Raw genomic sequence first — 16,325 nt, forward strand, 5'->3', positions numbered from 1 at the left:
AGATTTCTCTATTTCATCCAACACTATACGTCCTTGACATTAAAAATATGTAACAGAAGCATAATTTTTTTCAACTAAGTAATTAAAAGTTTTAGATAACATATGTATCTCAACTGTTTTATTGAAGAAGAAAAAAGTTTTTTTTAAGGAAAACATATGAGGAACATATGGGAAACATGTTTCCCAAATTACGGGAAATGAGTTTGCTACATAAAGTAGGTTTCCCATGTGATGTGAAACAGGTTTCTCACTCAATGGGAGATAGGTCTCCCATGCATTCTTCACATAATTCTTACAAGTTTACCGAAATGTTTGGTTTTTTATTTTGGAAACCCAAGAAATGAGTTTGACATGTAAGCAGAGATTCCATTAACCCTGCTTGATACTATTACATGCATTTGGTGAGTATAACTAAACAATAATCATCCTTAGTTCCTTGATGCCGAATGACAGAAAGGCAACCTTTGAAAGGTCAAGCAGGCAAGTATAGCTTAACTTGCTGTTTTACTCACGGAACCAATGAAATACCATCTTTCTCCATTGAAAAATAAATTAAATATTGTGAACATTTTACAAAAATGCATATAGCAGCTCGTTCCAAATGTCTGGCACACCAGGCAAACACCAATGTATACAATCTGAATAGCTTACAGGATTTGACATTTGCTCCTGTGAGAATGTCTCCCAAAATTTTCTGTAGATAGAGGGGTGCCCATCCTTTCTATACTCAGATAGCTGGGTGATGTTTAGAACAGAAACTCTTGATCCCAACCTGGCAAGTACACGGTCAAGTGCTCGCATGATACGGGTGTCGGATCCACTTCCCCAGTAATTCTCCATTTCCATTGGTGTTGTCTCATTGAAACAATTACCACCACTTTTAGGTCCCCACTCTTGGTTCCTGCAGGTTGCACTTAACATGAATAGAATGCTTAAAAGGGTTGACAGTTAAGGCTACATAGGTGAGAAAATGACTTATTTTTACCTTTTCTCACTCTTTTTATCATATTTTCAGGCATTGCCAATATAAAAAGAAAATATGAGATTAACTTATAGTTAAGTACAGAACCATCTTGTTGCACAAAAGTTTCTGGGTTTGGCAAGGCTGGTAACCAGAAGGCAAGGAACCGTTTAGGATGAGGAGCTAGTTCATTAATTTTCTTCTAGATAGAGACAAAAATATGTTAGGGCAGGGGGTGCAGCAGTGTCACTGATATCGCCGATATTTTGAAAATATTGCGATATTATCAGTATTTCAAGATCAGCCAACATTTTCAAAATATCTCCATAACCAAAAATATCTGATATTTTCCTGAGGTATCCCCGAGATTTTCAAGAAAACATCTTTTTCATATATTATAAGTATCTTTTTTGTTTCTTTTATATCTTAATTCTTTTTTCTAATTGTTTCTTTATATTTTTGTAAGAAATGTCATTATTCTTTTACCCATAAAATAATTGTATTTTCATATATATCAAGAAAGGGCCATAATTAGGTTATCCAATCTAGAGAACTCTTTTAAACTTATTGCATATATGCAGTTTTACTGAAGGAAAAAAGTCAATCAGAGAACTGTGTGTTTAAGCAAAAGTATTACCAGAAACTAGTACACATCATATATTTATGATAATTTGAAGGATACAACTAACCAAATTTCTGTGTAATGGAATTCTGAGATAAGCTGATAATGTTGCAAGTTTACAAGCTCAAATTATGTGTCGTAAGGATGATATAGTTTGTCAACCAGAGATGCATTGTGGACATGGTAAAAAGGAAGCTCAAATTATGTGTGGTAAGGATGATATAGTTTGTTAACCAGAGATGCATTGTGGACATGGTAAAAAGGACAACTGAGCCAAGAAAGGGTTTACATTTTTTAGCCTAAACAGTCTGTCCATGCCTCCAGTGCCAAATCGGGTGAAATAAATAAATAAATAAATATATAGATAGATAGATAGATAGAGAGAGAGAGAGAGAGAGAGAGATCCTGACTCAAAGTTTATGTTGTTCCTTTGTATGTTATAGGAAAAAACACCATGTTGCATGAAAAATTCTAAGCATGATATATGGTCTAATTAAAAATTTTGATAGTTATAGGCTTCTGTTGTTTGTAAAGTCACACAACAAAGGATGGACATAATGCACTAACCAGAGATGTGTTGGGGACATGGTAACAAAGAATACTTTAGTCAAGAGAGGATCTATATTTGAAACTATCCAGTCTTCCCATGCCTTTAGTGCCAACTTCAATGCTTCCAAGCCTTCAGATTCTTCACAAGCTCCATCTTCTGCATCTTTCCATCTGCATGGCATAAGGTATTTCACCTAGATTACCAATAATGTAAATGCTAGGAAATACTGAATGCCTGGAGCTGTCAACGTCTCAGCGGGCAAACCAGGAAATGTGTTCGACCCAACATCTATTTTTACAGATGTTTTTCCAAATAACTGATCCAATCAAATTAACAGTGGACTAGCATCATATCCCTGGATCCACAGTTTAATTTTTCATTTGGGTGGTGTTTGGAATTTGGACTTCGGATGCATCAAGTTCTCTAGAAAACTGGGATAAGTTGGGATTCTGTTGTGCTCTACATCCCATTTTTCTGAATAAGCATGTGCACCGAGTCACCCTTGGGGAAAGAAAAAGGACCTTAGCGAAATAGACTTACAGCAGTTTTATTTTGGCTCCACTTCTCCACCACAGATATGAATTGAAAACCAGTATGTCTGCCTTTCCCCAGTGAACTGCATGTTTGGCTATGGAATTAGGCCTGATAATCCTGTTGCTTAGTCTATGATTCACTGGATCATCAGAGTTCGACTCAACAAGTAAAGGAGCCCAATAGAATTCCACTGAAGCATTATATTTCTACACAAACACAAGGAAAAAAGTATGATCACCTCTTCTTGAAGAAACTAGATGAAGTTTCAGACCACTCTGGTTTTTCACAGTAGATTTGAAACATATTGTTCTCAAAACACTAAATAGCATGCTATACATAATGCAGTAGTTTTCAATATTATTGCATTCAACCTTTTATGTTTCAAGAAGCAATTTTCAATATGTTTGTCAATAATTGATCTTTGTGTGGTTAGACATGGTTAGATTTTAACCAGCTTCCAGCCTGATGTAACCAACCTTCTTCAGAGCAGATTCAAAATGACAATAGGAAGAGCAAAGATACCTAGAAGTGTTTTTTTTTTCTTTTCCCTTATGTTCTATAATTTATGCAGGATAGCTTTAGCAAAAGTGTTAATTTATCAATTTCTCTTTCTGTAAGTACATGTATTTGTGGTTTGTCGTTGTGACCTATATCTGAGGCAGGAAAAAGTACCTTAGCCTTGAAGATGGTGAGGGGGGCGTTGGGCGTCATGTACTTCTGGCCTTCAGGGATAACAGACTGCAACAGACACACCATTGAAATCCACTGGCCACGATTCAATGAATCCCCGACGAACATGAGCCTTTTGCCCCTAAGCTTCTCCCACATAGCCGTTGCATTCCACCTACACAATGGAAATCAATATATCTAGTATTCAAGCACAAACATACATTTTCCATTTCACCACAACCATAAAATATTTCACCCCGGAAAGCAAACGGTTCCAAACTCTGACCTTGTTAAGTTACAGTTGTGAGGTTGCCACCTCCAATTCTGGTAAGCTGAATCCGGCCGGCCGTGCTTCCGGCAGGCCAACTGATCAGACATATAAGGACAATCGAACTCCGAGTAAAGCGGATATGAAGCATTGTCAAACACCCATCTCCCGGAAAACAGATCACAGGCGTCTGGATTCCCGGCCCGTCGATCTCTGAATTCATATCCCGAATCGAAATCACCGGCTTCCAGTCCAGAAAGCTTCCCTTCTTCCACAACGCTGCGGTTCCGGATCGAACTGCACGCTTTCGACCAGTCGAACTCTCCACCTAAAAACCCCAAAACACCACCATAGGATCTCATCTCTCAAGAAACAAAAAAAAAAGAAGTGGGCAACGAGAGAACCGAGTGAGAAGCTCCACCTGAGTTCATATTGGATCGATTATCTGTGCCATTGCTGCTTCTGTCCACAGTGGGTACTGCAATTGACAGGCTATTCAGAAGCTCAACAGCCTTCTCTTCCTGGATCCGTCTGATATTCTCATTGTAGAGGAAAAACCCAACAACAAAAACACAGAGAAACACAGCAAGCACTGGAATTGGGGTTCTCCCACTCACACTCTGCATGATCTATCCTTTCTCTCTCTAAACGCCCTCTTCTTTCCCTCTAAGTACCCAACAAAAACAACAAAAAATCAACACATTTCTAAACTATGGTCAAGTGTTTTATTTCATCTGCCGACGCAGTAACAAAAGTAGATTTCGCGATTTTCATCCTCAAATCTTTCTTATCACCAAGAATAGTAACAAACCATCAATGACCAACAAAAAATTACAAAAGGAAAAAGAGGAAAAAAAAAAAACCCACCCTTGCCTTAATGTGGGGGTGGTTAATAACAAGTGATGTTGCTGATTACAGGGGAGATTGGAAAAGGGCAGCGTAGAGGAGCTCGTTCCAAACGTCAGGTACACCAGGAAGGCACCAATGGATGCAGTCGGCGTAGGAGGTTGGCCTAGAGAGCTGCTCCTGTTTGAGTGGCTCCCACTGCTTGCGGTAGATGGAAGGGTGGCCGTCCTTCCTGTACTCTGAGAGTTGGGTGATGTTGAGCAATGTGATCTTCAGCAGAGGGTTGTTGATGCTGAGTTGGTTCACTGCTTCTTCTACTGCTCGCAGCATGGCCCTGTCTGAGCCCTGACCCCAAAACCCATCTATGGTAATGGGCTCGGTCTCGTTGTAACAGTTCCCTTCACTATGCAGGTCCCACTCTCCGGCCCTGTTTCAATAGATTTGCTTGTTTCATATTGGATTTGCTGGCATTTATTTGCTTGTTTTATTTTATTTGATAGGTATTGTGTGGTGGGGAATGTTGGGCTGCTTTCTGTGCCCCTATAATCACGGCAGGAAAGTGGGTAAACTGAGCTTTCATTTTTCATTTAATTTTATTTATTTTTGCCTTAGTCTACTAGTCTTCAGATGACTTTTCCATTTCTTTTAGTTGCTTAGTCTGCTAGTCTTCATATGACTTTTCCATTTTTTTTAATTTGCTTAGCCTACTAATCTTAGTTCAGATGACCACCAAACTTTTTGCTCCTATTTAATGTAACCGTGAGCGGGCGTTTGAATACCACGGATCTCACCTTGAGATCCGTGGACATTTCCATCGATGTTAGATCTGGCGTGGGGTCCAAGCCAGATGCGTCCTTCCAAACATAGGATCTCAATCCTCAAAATGGCATGAGATCCTCATACTTTTAGTCCGATGAGTGGCGGTTGGACAAAAAATATGAAGACTTGATATAAGGGAAGTAAAATGTTTGGATTTGGATCCTATGTGGTCAATACCATATTTCTGATGTTGGTTAAGTGGATTAGAATTCAGATTCGGACTTGGATGGTGAAAAGCTCATACCAAATTCACTTTTTTTACAAGTAAATGGATTTGGATATCCATCAAATTCAGATATTTTTCGGACTCGGTAGCAATAATCAAAACCATATTTGAATCCAACTATAATCAGATATGGTTTTGGCTTACCAAATGCAACTAAATGGAATTGAATTGGGTCTAATATCAGATAAAATCCGATTCATTGACATCCCTATTTGAGATCCTCCCATCTCAACTCCAAAAGGCCTTGAGATCAGATTATCTAAAACGCCCCTCAATGTTTTCTCTTCATTTAAGTACACCCTCTCAGACTTTTGACCTGGTTAAGCAGATGAACCCCATGAATCAACTCCTGCTGAAAGCCAACGATTTATTTGTTTGTAACTGACTACTTTACTTTTGCAAAACTAACTAGAATTCATTTTACATAGGAAAATTTTCATTTAGGAGAAACGTTTTGCTTGTAATTCCTAAAATGTGCCTCATATTTCTGAATTTCCTGTTATAAGCTGCTGTTTTATGCAAACTGTAAAAAGAAAAGGTCAATAATAACCTTATAATCATATGTGCAAAATATTCATCCTTTTTTTTCTTAAGGTTGAATGAGTATTTTTTATTTATTTCTAAAAGACAATAAAATAAAAAAAAATCGCACTCCTGAGATGTATATGTGAACTTGGGGTCCTTATAAACTTTCATGAAACCTATGGCCCATATCAGGAATTTCAGTAAAGTGAGGCCTGTTTTTGGATTAAGGGCAAAATATTAGCTCTTAAATGAGAATTTTCCTTTCATTTATTACCCTTTGGTGAAAACTGACTCATTACCTGAAATCTACACTGCTATGCCAATTGAGATAAAAAATTTGGTAGCATCAGCAAATTGGTTTTTTCGGTATCATTTATTTGCCTTGATAAGAAGGAAAAAAAGAGAGAGAGAGAGAGAAAAGTTTTTGTCATTCATTATTATTGCTAAGGCCAAGTCAGGGGGCCAAGCTTGACAAGTACCAATCTGCCTAGCATAGTGACAAAAGTTAAAAACGGCAAAATCTCTGCAGGCAAAAACCTCAGGAGATTTTGAAAATTTTCATAAATCTCACATTTTTTTGGCAAAATTTTGGGAATAAAAAATAAATTAACAAATATAAAAAAATAATTTTATAATAAAATATAAATAAAATACTTTTAAAAATAAAAATCTCGGGGGTTTTCATAATAAATATCTTTTAAAAATATAAATATCATAATATTTGTCACGGTTTGAAAATCTTGCACGAAATTGCCGTTTTAAACTTTCAGGCAATTTCTCATGATATATCGATGATATTTTTATAAATATCGCGATATTTGTCACAGAGCTGCCTAGATATGGAAAGAAACCTACTTGAACCGACAGTATATCTGTCTTTTTCTTTTTTTGTTTTTACAATTAAACCTTTAACTCTGAATCCATATCCAGTTTCAAGCTCACCTTGGAAGGCCAGGTCTGGATCCAATCTGAGCATTGTGGCACCAGTTCTGGATAAACATGTGGTTCATTGTTTCTATAAGATAAAAAGTATGACAGGCGGATGGTTTGAACCCAAATATTCCAACCCGGACCCAACTTTATAAAATATTCAGTTCTGGATCTAGATCTGACCAATAGTGGTCATAGGTCCAAGATCTGATCTGGATTTGGATATGAGCTGCCCACAAATGAGGATATGGTCAAGTTCTGAGTTGAACCAAGAACAGAACTTGTTTTAGACCTTGTTTTGAGTTGGAACTAAAGCCAAATTAGTCTGTGTCTTAAGTTCCATGTAACCCTACGCCTAATAATTCTGAAAAGCAATTCACTTTTTTTATTTCTTGAGAGAAAAAAGGAAATTCACTTTTAATGATGTCCTCCTGAAAATGAGACGAGTTGCTCATGGTTTGGCTCGTGTTTTGCTCACAAAGAGCTTGCTTGAACTCATGAAGTAGGCTTGGCAAGCCAAACATGAACAACCAGTGTTCAGCATGTATATGCTCGTTTCCTAGTAATAAATATATTGACATAGTAAAACTGGAGTATGTTTATCAACAAAATATGTTTGTTGGTATGAATTCGGATTTTTATAGTTTTTTTGTAAATCTAACCCTGCAGATACATTCGACATGGTCTATTTTATAGGAATCAACTGTTGGATCATCATAATAAGATCAAGAAATATAATTTTTTATGCTTGAATATTTATGAAAATTCTAAACGGTTGATTTTCAACCCTTAAAAGATTCTTCTTATACATCATAATTGGATGATCCAAGAGTCTATTTCTATAAAACCAAGGGTCTAAATCACATCGTAGGTTGAAATTTAAAAAAAAAATACAAAAAAACTATTAAAATCTTGGTTCATACCTGTAAACATATTTGGTTGGTAAACATATTTAAGAGTTTATATGGTTAACTTATTTGGCTCACAAATAATAATTTAGAGTTCAAATCCTATTACTTACAGCCTTGGGACAATGTATTTATTATGTAAATGAGTCAGTTCAAGCTTCGCTTAGTAGGCATAAAATTAAATTTATATTTTTTCTCAATTTTTGAAAAAAAAACAATTTTTATAAACAAACCTACTCGAACTCGACTCGCTTCGGGATCACCATGAGCTCGAGTTCAGCTCGACTGTCCATGAAAGTAAGACATGCTTGAACACCCTGATCTGTTTGGTTTGTTTATACCATTTACCAGCCCACTCAATATGGGCTTGTGGGGGACAAAGGACTGCCACCATGTTGGCCCAAAAGCAAAGGCCAAGTAGAAGTTTTTAAATGGTCGTACCTAAACCAGGATAATGGAGATGGGATCAGGTAAAACTGAAAACAATATTTTACATAAAACGCTTGACACAAAAGCAACACTTCCTGAATCATGAGTCCCACAGCTAACTTTTTGTGCTAGGTGTGTCAATGGGTCGGGTTTGACTCGGATCCAAGGGACTGATTAATATATGAATCTAGGTACAGATTATAAAATTTCATACCATACCCAGGCCTGACCTGCGTTCCAGCTAAGATCTGCAATTTTTCAATGTAAAAAAGATTAAAAAAAAAAATTATTTACCAGGTATGGTCCAGGTATGGTCCAGGTCTGGTTCATGCAATCCTCATAAGAGCCAGGTATGGTTTCTCTTATAATGAATCCAATTGAACTTGGGTTTGGACCTAGTACTATCATCTCCAATCAAGTGTGAGTCTGCTTTTACCTGGATTCGAACCAAACCCAACCCGTTGACACCCCTAGTCAGAACTTGTGTTGGCGTTTTACGTAACCCAATTGTCACCCACAGTTTCACCTCATCCGCTCGAAGGATGATAAAGAGTCATGGTAACAGTGAAGATAAAGATTGAGACTTACGATTGGTGTGTCGGTGACAAGCTCACAAAGAAAATATGGGTTTTGATGGGGTCTACGTGTGCTTCCAACCAGTCTGCCCATGTCTTGAGTGCCATCTTAAAGCTGGCTAGCATCTCTATCTTTTCATATACCTTGTCGTTGCTCTCAAAGGACCCCCACCTGATAGGAAACAAGATCCTAGCTTAGGGCTTTCATACAGTAACCAAAATAGCCATCATTGTAATCCATTATGCCAACCTTCCTTCCTGATTGACTACAAAGAGAAAACCTTTTATTGGATGACTTACTCCAGAGAAATCATGTCTTAAAAGATATTCACGGAGAGAAGGGAAGATCAGGTGCAATGTGAATACACAATTTCTGCGTGCTGCCGTACCTGATCACCCATCAACTGTTGTTGGGCTCCACAGTTGACAGGTTGTATCCCTAAGATGGATGGTGATCAGGTGAAGTAGTACACTAAAAGCATGCAATCACATTGCACCTGATCCTCCCTTCTTGAAGACTAGGGTGCCTTAGACACCGTTGGTCCAGACCTCGGCTCCTCAGATCTGAGGTGGCATGGGGTCTGCTGATGTGGTACATGCCCCATGCATGCCAAGATCTGAGTTGTGCCAAATGTGGGATCTCAGATCCAAGGATACTTCGGATCTGAAATCCAAGGTTACATCGAATTTGAGATCCTTATTTTATGAAACATAAAGGAGAGAGGAGAGGATCTGGGATCTGGGATCTGACCTTTGGGGCACCACCTCGGATCCTCAGATTTTTCATCCGAGTAGGAGCCTCGGATCTCAAGATCTAAGGATATCAAATGCATTCTTGGGGTGTTTTTGATGACTTCAGATCTCAGATCCAAGGATCTTACGTGGTGGGGAGGCGCTGATGTGGCAGAGACCTCAAGCCCAAATCTAAAGTAATGAAACACCTATCATAGGTCCTCACTTTTTGAAGATCTAAGATACATATTTGTGCTTTAATTATTCATGGTTCTTTGTCCTGACCCACAGAGGCCGGGCCACCGGCCACGGATCCTTGGATCTCAAAACCGAAGATCTGAAATCCGATCCGTCGGATTAGATAACCAAATATATCAAACATGGCCTTAGTGTTTATAAGTTCCAATATTAGATTGGTTTGCTATTATTGTTAGTGAATCATGAAATAAGAAAGAAAATTAGAGTTTAGTGGATTGAACTTACAAGACCTTCATTTTGGAACCTCTTCTCCACCAAAGATAGGAATTGAAGACCAGGATGTCTGCATCTGTCCAGTGTTGTGCATGCTTCTCTATCGATTCCAGGCGCACTATTCTGTCCGGCAATCGGTGGTTTATTGGATCATCTGAGTTGGATTCTACCAATAGAGGGGTCCAATAGAACTCAACTGATGTATTGTATTCCTGCATGAAGATTTGCATTTGTAAACCAAGTCATATTTCTTTGAATTCTTTTTTCCTTCTAATGATACTAATAGAAGTAACATTCCAGGATAAGAGTGCTAAATAGGTGTGTCACACCACACATCAATCAAGCATTATTGTTCAAAACAGATTTTTACTTTATTGGAACTTAAACTTAAAAACTACCTAAGTTTAGTACATGATATAAGGGTGTGTTTAACAGCGAGGGATCTTAGGTCCTGGATCTGAGCTGGCTTGGAGGGAGCTGATATGGCATGAGCACCACACCATGATCCCTGGTTTATCAAGTGCAGGATATCAAACCTGCTGGTTGGAGGATTTGAGATCCTTACTTTTAGTGTTAAGTAAAAAAAAGGGAGGGGGGACCTCGAAGGAGGATCAGGTGCAATGTGATTGAACAATTTTAGTATGCTGCTGCACCTGATCACCCTCCATCTTCAGGATACAGCTTATCAGTTGTGTTGTGGGGCCCAACAGCAGATGGTCACATTGCACCTGATCTTCCCTGGGGACTCCCCCCATCTATTTTAAGATGCTTAGATTTCAGAACTGGGGATCTCTGAGCAGTTCCCTTGGATCTAATTCTGAGGCTGCCATACACCTCCCAAGTGTTTCTTACCTCATTGAAGCTTTCGATATTAATTGTTTACATGTTAGAAAGAATTCATAACCAAGAGCAGATCAAGGTCATATTATATATAAACTATCCTTCAATCCCACCTGGCACATCTCCCTTGACGGACATATGCGTGGGTCCCACTCTCATAGTTCCAATGTGAGGTGCACGGTTCCCAACTGAGATGTGCTGTGGAAATTGAGCACATAATTGTTTACTTGGTTGATGGATTGTATACAACATGACCTGATCCACTTGATGCTTTCCTACCTGTTTCCAAATTCATGGTGTTTTCTTAGTTGCTTGGTAACTTGATAATGACTCTCCCATTCTCTGTACAAGATCACCTAACCACCAAAAAGTAAAATAAAAGCCTAGCTTTCCATTTTCAGTGGGGTCAATGAACTTGTTCCTCGAATAACTTCACCTACACTAGGATACTATGTCATAGGGATTCGGCTAGGAGGGTGCCGCACCCGCATCGACGCGACTCGACGCGGGTGCGGGTGCCGCACCGGGTGCGGTCAACTCGATCCTGGGTGCGTTGACCGCACCCAGGATCATTAATGTTCATTTTTAAAAAAAAAAAATTGCCCAAATGGGCTTCGAATTTTTTTTTAAAAAACTTTATGCTACTAGCATAAAGTAAGTTTTTCAGTTTTCACGCACAGCTGCTGACAGCTGCAAAGTTTAAAAAAAAAACCCCGCCTATTCTCCAACCCACTTTATATATATATATATATATATATATATTACATTTTGGCCCCTGCCGCACCCCCGCACCCGGGTTTTTTGGAAGTGCCGAATCCTCGCACCCGCACCCGCACCCATGTGACATAGCTAGGATAGTGGTGGATCAGGTGCAATCATATTGCACACTTTCAGTGTGTGACTGCACCTTGCTTCCTTCCATCTCTGGGTATGGGCCAACAGAAGATGATAAAGGTCAGATCAGGTGGAGCAACACGCTCAAATGTGCAATGTGATGGCACTTGATCTGCCGTCCACTAGGGTCCCCTTGAAAAGGGGAAATAATTATAAAACAAGAGTGATGTTACGTTACAACCATTTGGCTAAGGTGTACTTTTTACTCCTTTTTTTCAGATTCCTCACCCTTTTAAAAAGGTGAAAAATATCAAGTGCAATATGATTGCACAAATATTTGTGCATTAAGCACCTGATCACCCTCCATCTTGGGGATAGGCCTGTAAGTTGTGGGGCCCAAGGCCTGATGGAGGGTGATCAGGTGCTTAATGCACAAATTTTGTGCCATGTGATTGCACCCGATTCGGACTCTTTAAAAAGGGTGCGCCATCCCCCTCTTATTTGGCACCAAAAACCTGTCACCAGAGGACACGGGATGCAATTTCGAATCCCATGAACAATTTTTTTTTTTTGAAGAATAAGATACGAGGCTCTTTACTTAATAAATAAAATTATTTCTCGATAGTTTAATACTTAAAATGCATTTATAATAAAATAATCGCCATACAAATCTGTGTACTAATCAGCGTCCCTGCTCGTGTCACCAGGGAGACACAAAATGGCGCGTCTCTGTGACAGCCAAAAACAGAGAGAAAAAATAGTTGGATGTTTTTATGACAATAGAAGGGAGAAAAAAGAAAGGTTTAACAAGTCCAAATCGAATATCTCACGGCAGGTACAACCTTTGCCCGGTCCAAGAGTTCACAAATGAATTTTATACAGTAAAATCCTCCTTTTTCTATAGGCATAGAGGTGTTGTTTAGTTAAGCTGCTAGAAGGAAGACCTACTAAATTTGATTTAATGCACATTCAAACTAAACTAATGTTTGGCAAGGGACATAACTGTAACTAGTTTTTTTATTTGCAATGAACCTTTAAATGAAACTAGAAAATAAAAACTGCATTTGTACCTTGAATTTTACTGTTGTCAGAGAGCCATTGGAGTGCATGGGGCTTCTGGCAAGGTCTGCTGAAGTCTCTAAGAGACACAACATTGATATCCACTGTCCCCTGTTCAACGAGTCTCCAACAAACACCAACCTCTTCCCCCTGATTCTCTCCATCATCCTTGTGCCATTAAACCTTCTCTCCACATGCACCACCATACAACAAAACCAAATTAAACTACTTGTTTAACCAAACCTTATCCTTGAAGCAGTCAGTAAGTTTTATCTTTTTCTGCACATGCATCATGTCAGGTTATACAACCAACTTGCTGAAAAAATGATAAATGATAAATACCATAATTGCACCCGTTTGGGTCGCCCGTTTGGGATTGGGCACACCCCTACCAGTTATATACAACTAAGACCTTGGGTTTTGAACCTGCAACGTCCCAAAACAAGGTGACGTGCACTAGCTGCTCCTACCAGACAACCCGAGCCCCAGTTGGTACCTCACCCGAGGTTTACTTAACAAGAGGGCAGGCCCATTAAGTAAACCAGCTCTCGGGAAGAGCTCCTCGTCAACAAACAAACAATAAGTACCATAATTTCTATTTAACTGAATTAATGCATGCCATTTCAGGCCCGCGCCGCGGGTGTTGTTCATCCTCACAATAGATGGCATCTAAAGGCCGCATCTTATAAATCCATGGGAGCATCATGGCCTCATGCATTTTTATGTCCCAAATGTACGGTGGCATTGCAAGGCCGTAATGTTATAAAAAATACAAATATGGTTCTTGTCAGGGGTCTTGGATAGGGGTGGACAATGGGCCTGTTAATGGACGGGGGGGCATTGACTGGTCTGGCCCGATCAAAGCTCAGCCCGTCAATTGACAGGCGGGCCTAGGCCCGGTTCAATATATATATATATATAATAAGTGGCATGGTCCACCATCTAAACAGTTCACCTATGGACCTTTCCTCTCAAAATTTTATCTTCCATATGTTTTTTTTTGACAAATGTCACCATATGAATGTGATCTTCATGGTTGAACACATATGAATATACTCTGCCATCAAACTTTTTTGATGTGTAGGTAAGATTTTATAATATAAAAAATTTCATAACCATTGATTTTTGGACCTTTGTAAAATCTTATATGCACATGGAAAAAGTTTGATTCAAGAGGATATTGTGATCACATCTATGTGGTCAGATTTGCTAAAAGAACATTTATTTTGAAAAAGAGGATAAGGGGTGGAACATCTCTCTCTCTCTCTCTCTCTATATATATATATATATATATATATATATATATATATATATATATATATATATATATATATATATATATATATATATAAGGGGGGGGGGGGGCGGAGCGAGGACAAGTCTTATGAAGTTGATATGAGCCAATTGGCTAACAAGTGTTTGATTGTTTTTTTTTTTGGTTGGACAACCGAAGAGAAAACCCTTGATTTTCTGGTCATTGGCAGGTACTATCATTTACCAATCCTTGTTTCTAGATGACTTCAGCTTAAAACCTCTCCAAGGGACAACCTGCCCACCGAGTGGAGCCCCCAACTTTGGCTTTGCAGAAAAAGAAACAACTCAGAGGCATCTTGGAATCTTGAATTGGATGTGTGTTGCAGTTTCCACCAAAGTTCTCAGGAAATCTGCTGTTTGGGAACAATAGTGTTGCCAAAACACTGTATTGAGAATGGAGTTGGGAGCCCTAACAAGATGTTTTTTGCAACTCCATCACATCATGGCAAAACTATTTACAACACAGAGAAATGGTGTTTCCATCTCAATGCAAGAGCCCAAACAGAGCTTAAACGTACATGTCAAACCCCTGAATAGGAGTTTGGAGCCATGGTATACATGTAAAAAGTGGAAAGCACACAAAAATAAAAGAGAGCGCATCAGGTCAGAGGCAGAGCTGCCTTGGATGCCATTCATCCATTTGATCGACGGTAGCCAGAGCACCATCTCGTTTCTTTATGTTTAGGGCACCAATCATTTTTGCGCTGTAGATGCCGTTCATCTAAAACTTAAATGGCTCTCAAAAAAAAACCCTGACTCCCATCTCAGAAACAACCTATTCATCCATGGTGTTGTAGCTGTCATCACATGGATGAACGGCTTCCAAGGCAGCTTTGACGGTAGCCTCGGGCCTCGGGCCTCGTGAGTTCTCAAAATAAAACCAATCTTGTGTTCTGTGCCTGTACAGTCAAACTCTCAATTGGGAAAAAGGGGAAAGAATGACCATCTAAGCCTATCAATCCAAGAAACACTGGCATAAACACAAGACACACAAAACTGCTTCTCGTACATGAACTATGCAAAGGATATCCTACCTGGGGAGGCTGCATCCATGTGGTTGCCACCTCCAATTTTGGTAATTCAAGTCCTTCCTTCCAAACTTCTCACAAGCCAATTGATCAGACATGAAAGAGCAACGCCGTTCAGGATACAGAGGATAGGTCTGATTGTCGAACACCCATCTGCCGGAAGATAGGTCGCATGTCCGGCGTGACCGGTTCAATCGTTCTCCAGGCAGTGAGTTGCCCGGCACGGCTGTAATCTGTCTAGAAATGGTGCTAGCTATGACAAGAACAGCACCTATGATGAGGAAGATAAGCAGAGAATTGAGATCTTTTTTTACTCCCCATACCTTGTTGATGCGCAGCAATACTGGCCACTTCATCGCCAACCTCTTGGCAATCGCCATCTCTCATTGCCTTCACCTTCTCTCTTTGTTAATGACCATATTTCTACAAGGAAGTCACACCTAACGGCAAATATGGAACATGGGTTATGGTTTTTGCCAGTCCAACGCTGCAAAGATTCGTTGACAATTGAGTACATGATATACGATGCTTTTTTGGGATACGTTGAAGGGTAAAATGTCTTTTTTGGAATTTGATCAAGGGCGGTTAAGTCTTTGGATTTTTCTTAATCCAACGAGGGGAAGCACATCTCAAGGGAGGCAGGTGATAGTACAACTGTACAAGTACCTTTGCGTGGATATGACGAAGGTGGCATGCCCAAATTGTAAGGCAAGCATCAAAACAACGTTAGGTGACGGTTGCATTGGTCATAATATGTGAAGGCGTCATGTGCACGGTCTCTAGTTTTCTTGTTTTCCAAAGAACAGAACCATATACAGAGGGACTACTTACCTAAGGGTTTTCTTATCCATGAGAGTAGAAAATGTTATATATATATATATATATATATATATATATATATATATATATATATATATATATATATATATATATATAAAGAGAGAGAGAGAGAGAGAGGTATCATTGGACCCCCTCCTCATCCGACATCCATCGGACACCCCTAGCGCACCTGATGTTTTTTTTTCTCTTCTGAAAGCTTTAGCCTCTAGAAGCAAAACAAAATGTGTGTAGTTGATAGCGCTGCGATCAATGGTGCACATTGCATCTAATATCATGTTAGATGATACACTGTTTCATATATATATATATATATATATATATATATATATATATATATATATATAT

At 39.1% G+C, this 16,325-nt stretch overlaps 2 protein-coding genes across 3 annotated transcripts; both read right to left on the minus strand.

Moving 5' to 3' along the window:
- Positions 1-502: 502 nt before the first annotated feature.
- Positions 503-4,811, minus strand: LOC149821098 (protein trichome birefringence-like 35). The gene is made up of 6 exons (XM_089983781.1): positions 4,026-4,811; positions 3,623-3,932; positions 3,340-3,511; positions 2,674-2,873; positions 2,151-2,303; positions 503-901 (listed from the first exon to the last, which is right to left on the minus strand). The coding sequence occupies exons 1-6, from the start codon at positions 4,228-4,230 to the stop codon at positions 571-573; spliced, it is 1,371 nt and encodes a 456-aa protein (XP_089839907.1). The 5' UTR covers positions 4,231-4,811; the 3' UTR covers positions 503-570.
- On the minus strand, positions 4,364-15,631 carry LOC149821099 (protein trichome birefringence-like 34). Of its 2 annotated transcripts, XM_089983783.1 has the most exons (6): positions 15,464-15,548; positions 15,147-15,373; positions 12,810-12,981; positions 10,078-10,277; positions 8,876-9,034; positions 4,364-4,877 (listed from the first exon to the last, which is right to left on the minus strand). In XM_089983783.1, the coding sequence occupies exons 1-6, from the start codon at positions 15,518-15,520 to the stop codon at positions 4,517-4,519; spliced, it is 1,176 nt and encodes a 391-aa protein (XP_089839909.1). In that variant the 5' UTR covers positions 15,521-15,548; the 3' UTR covers positions 4,364-4,516. The 2 variants fall into 2 exon arrangements, with proteins under 2 accessions (XP_089839909.1, XP_089839908.1); XM_089983782.1 differs by having other exon boundaries at positions 15,147-15,631.
- Positions 15,632-16,325: the final 694 nt, after the last annotated feature.

This window comes from Nuphar pumila, chromosome 12 (assembly GCF_984573655.1).
Source record: "Nuphar pumila chromosome 12, dmNupPumi1.hap1.1, whole genome shotgun sequence".
NCBI lineage: Eukaryota > Viridiplantae > Streptophyta > Magnoliopsida > Nymphaeales > Nymphaeaceae > Nuphar > Nuphar pumila.

Coding starts and splice junctions, on each gene's coding strand:
- LOC149821098 (XM_089983781.1), bottom strand. CDS start 4,230: ATGCAGAGTGTGAGTGGGAGAACCCCAATTCCAGTGCTTGCTGTGTTT. Junction 3,512..3,622: donor CACAACTGTAACTTAACAAG/GTCAGAGTTTGG, acceptor TCCATTGTGTAG/GTGGAATGCAACGGCTATGT. Junction 902..2,150: donor ATGTCCCCAACACATCTCTG/GTTAGTGCATTA, acceptor TGCAACCTGCAG/GAACCAAGAGTGGGGACCTA.
- LOC149821099 (XM_089983782.1), bottom strand. CDS start 15,520: ATGGCGATTGCCAAGAGGTTGGCGATGAAGTGGCCAGTATTGCTGCGC. Junction 12,982..15,146: donor CATGGATGCAGCCTCCCCAG/GTAGGATATCCT, acceptor TGTGGAGAGAAG/GTTTAATGGCACAAGGATGA. Junction 10,278..12,809: donor TGACAACAGTAAAATTCAAG/GTACAAATGCAG, acceptor ATCTTCATGCAG/GAATACAATACATCAGTTGA.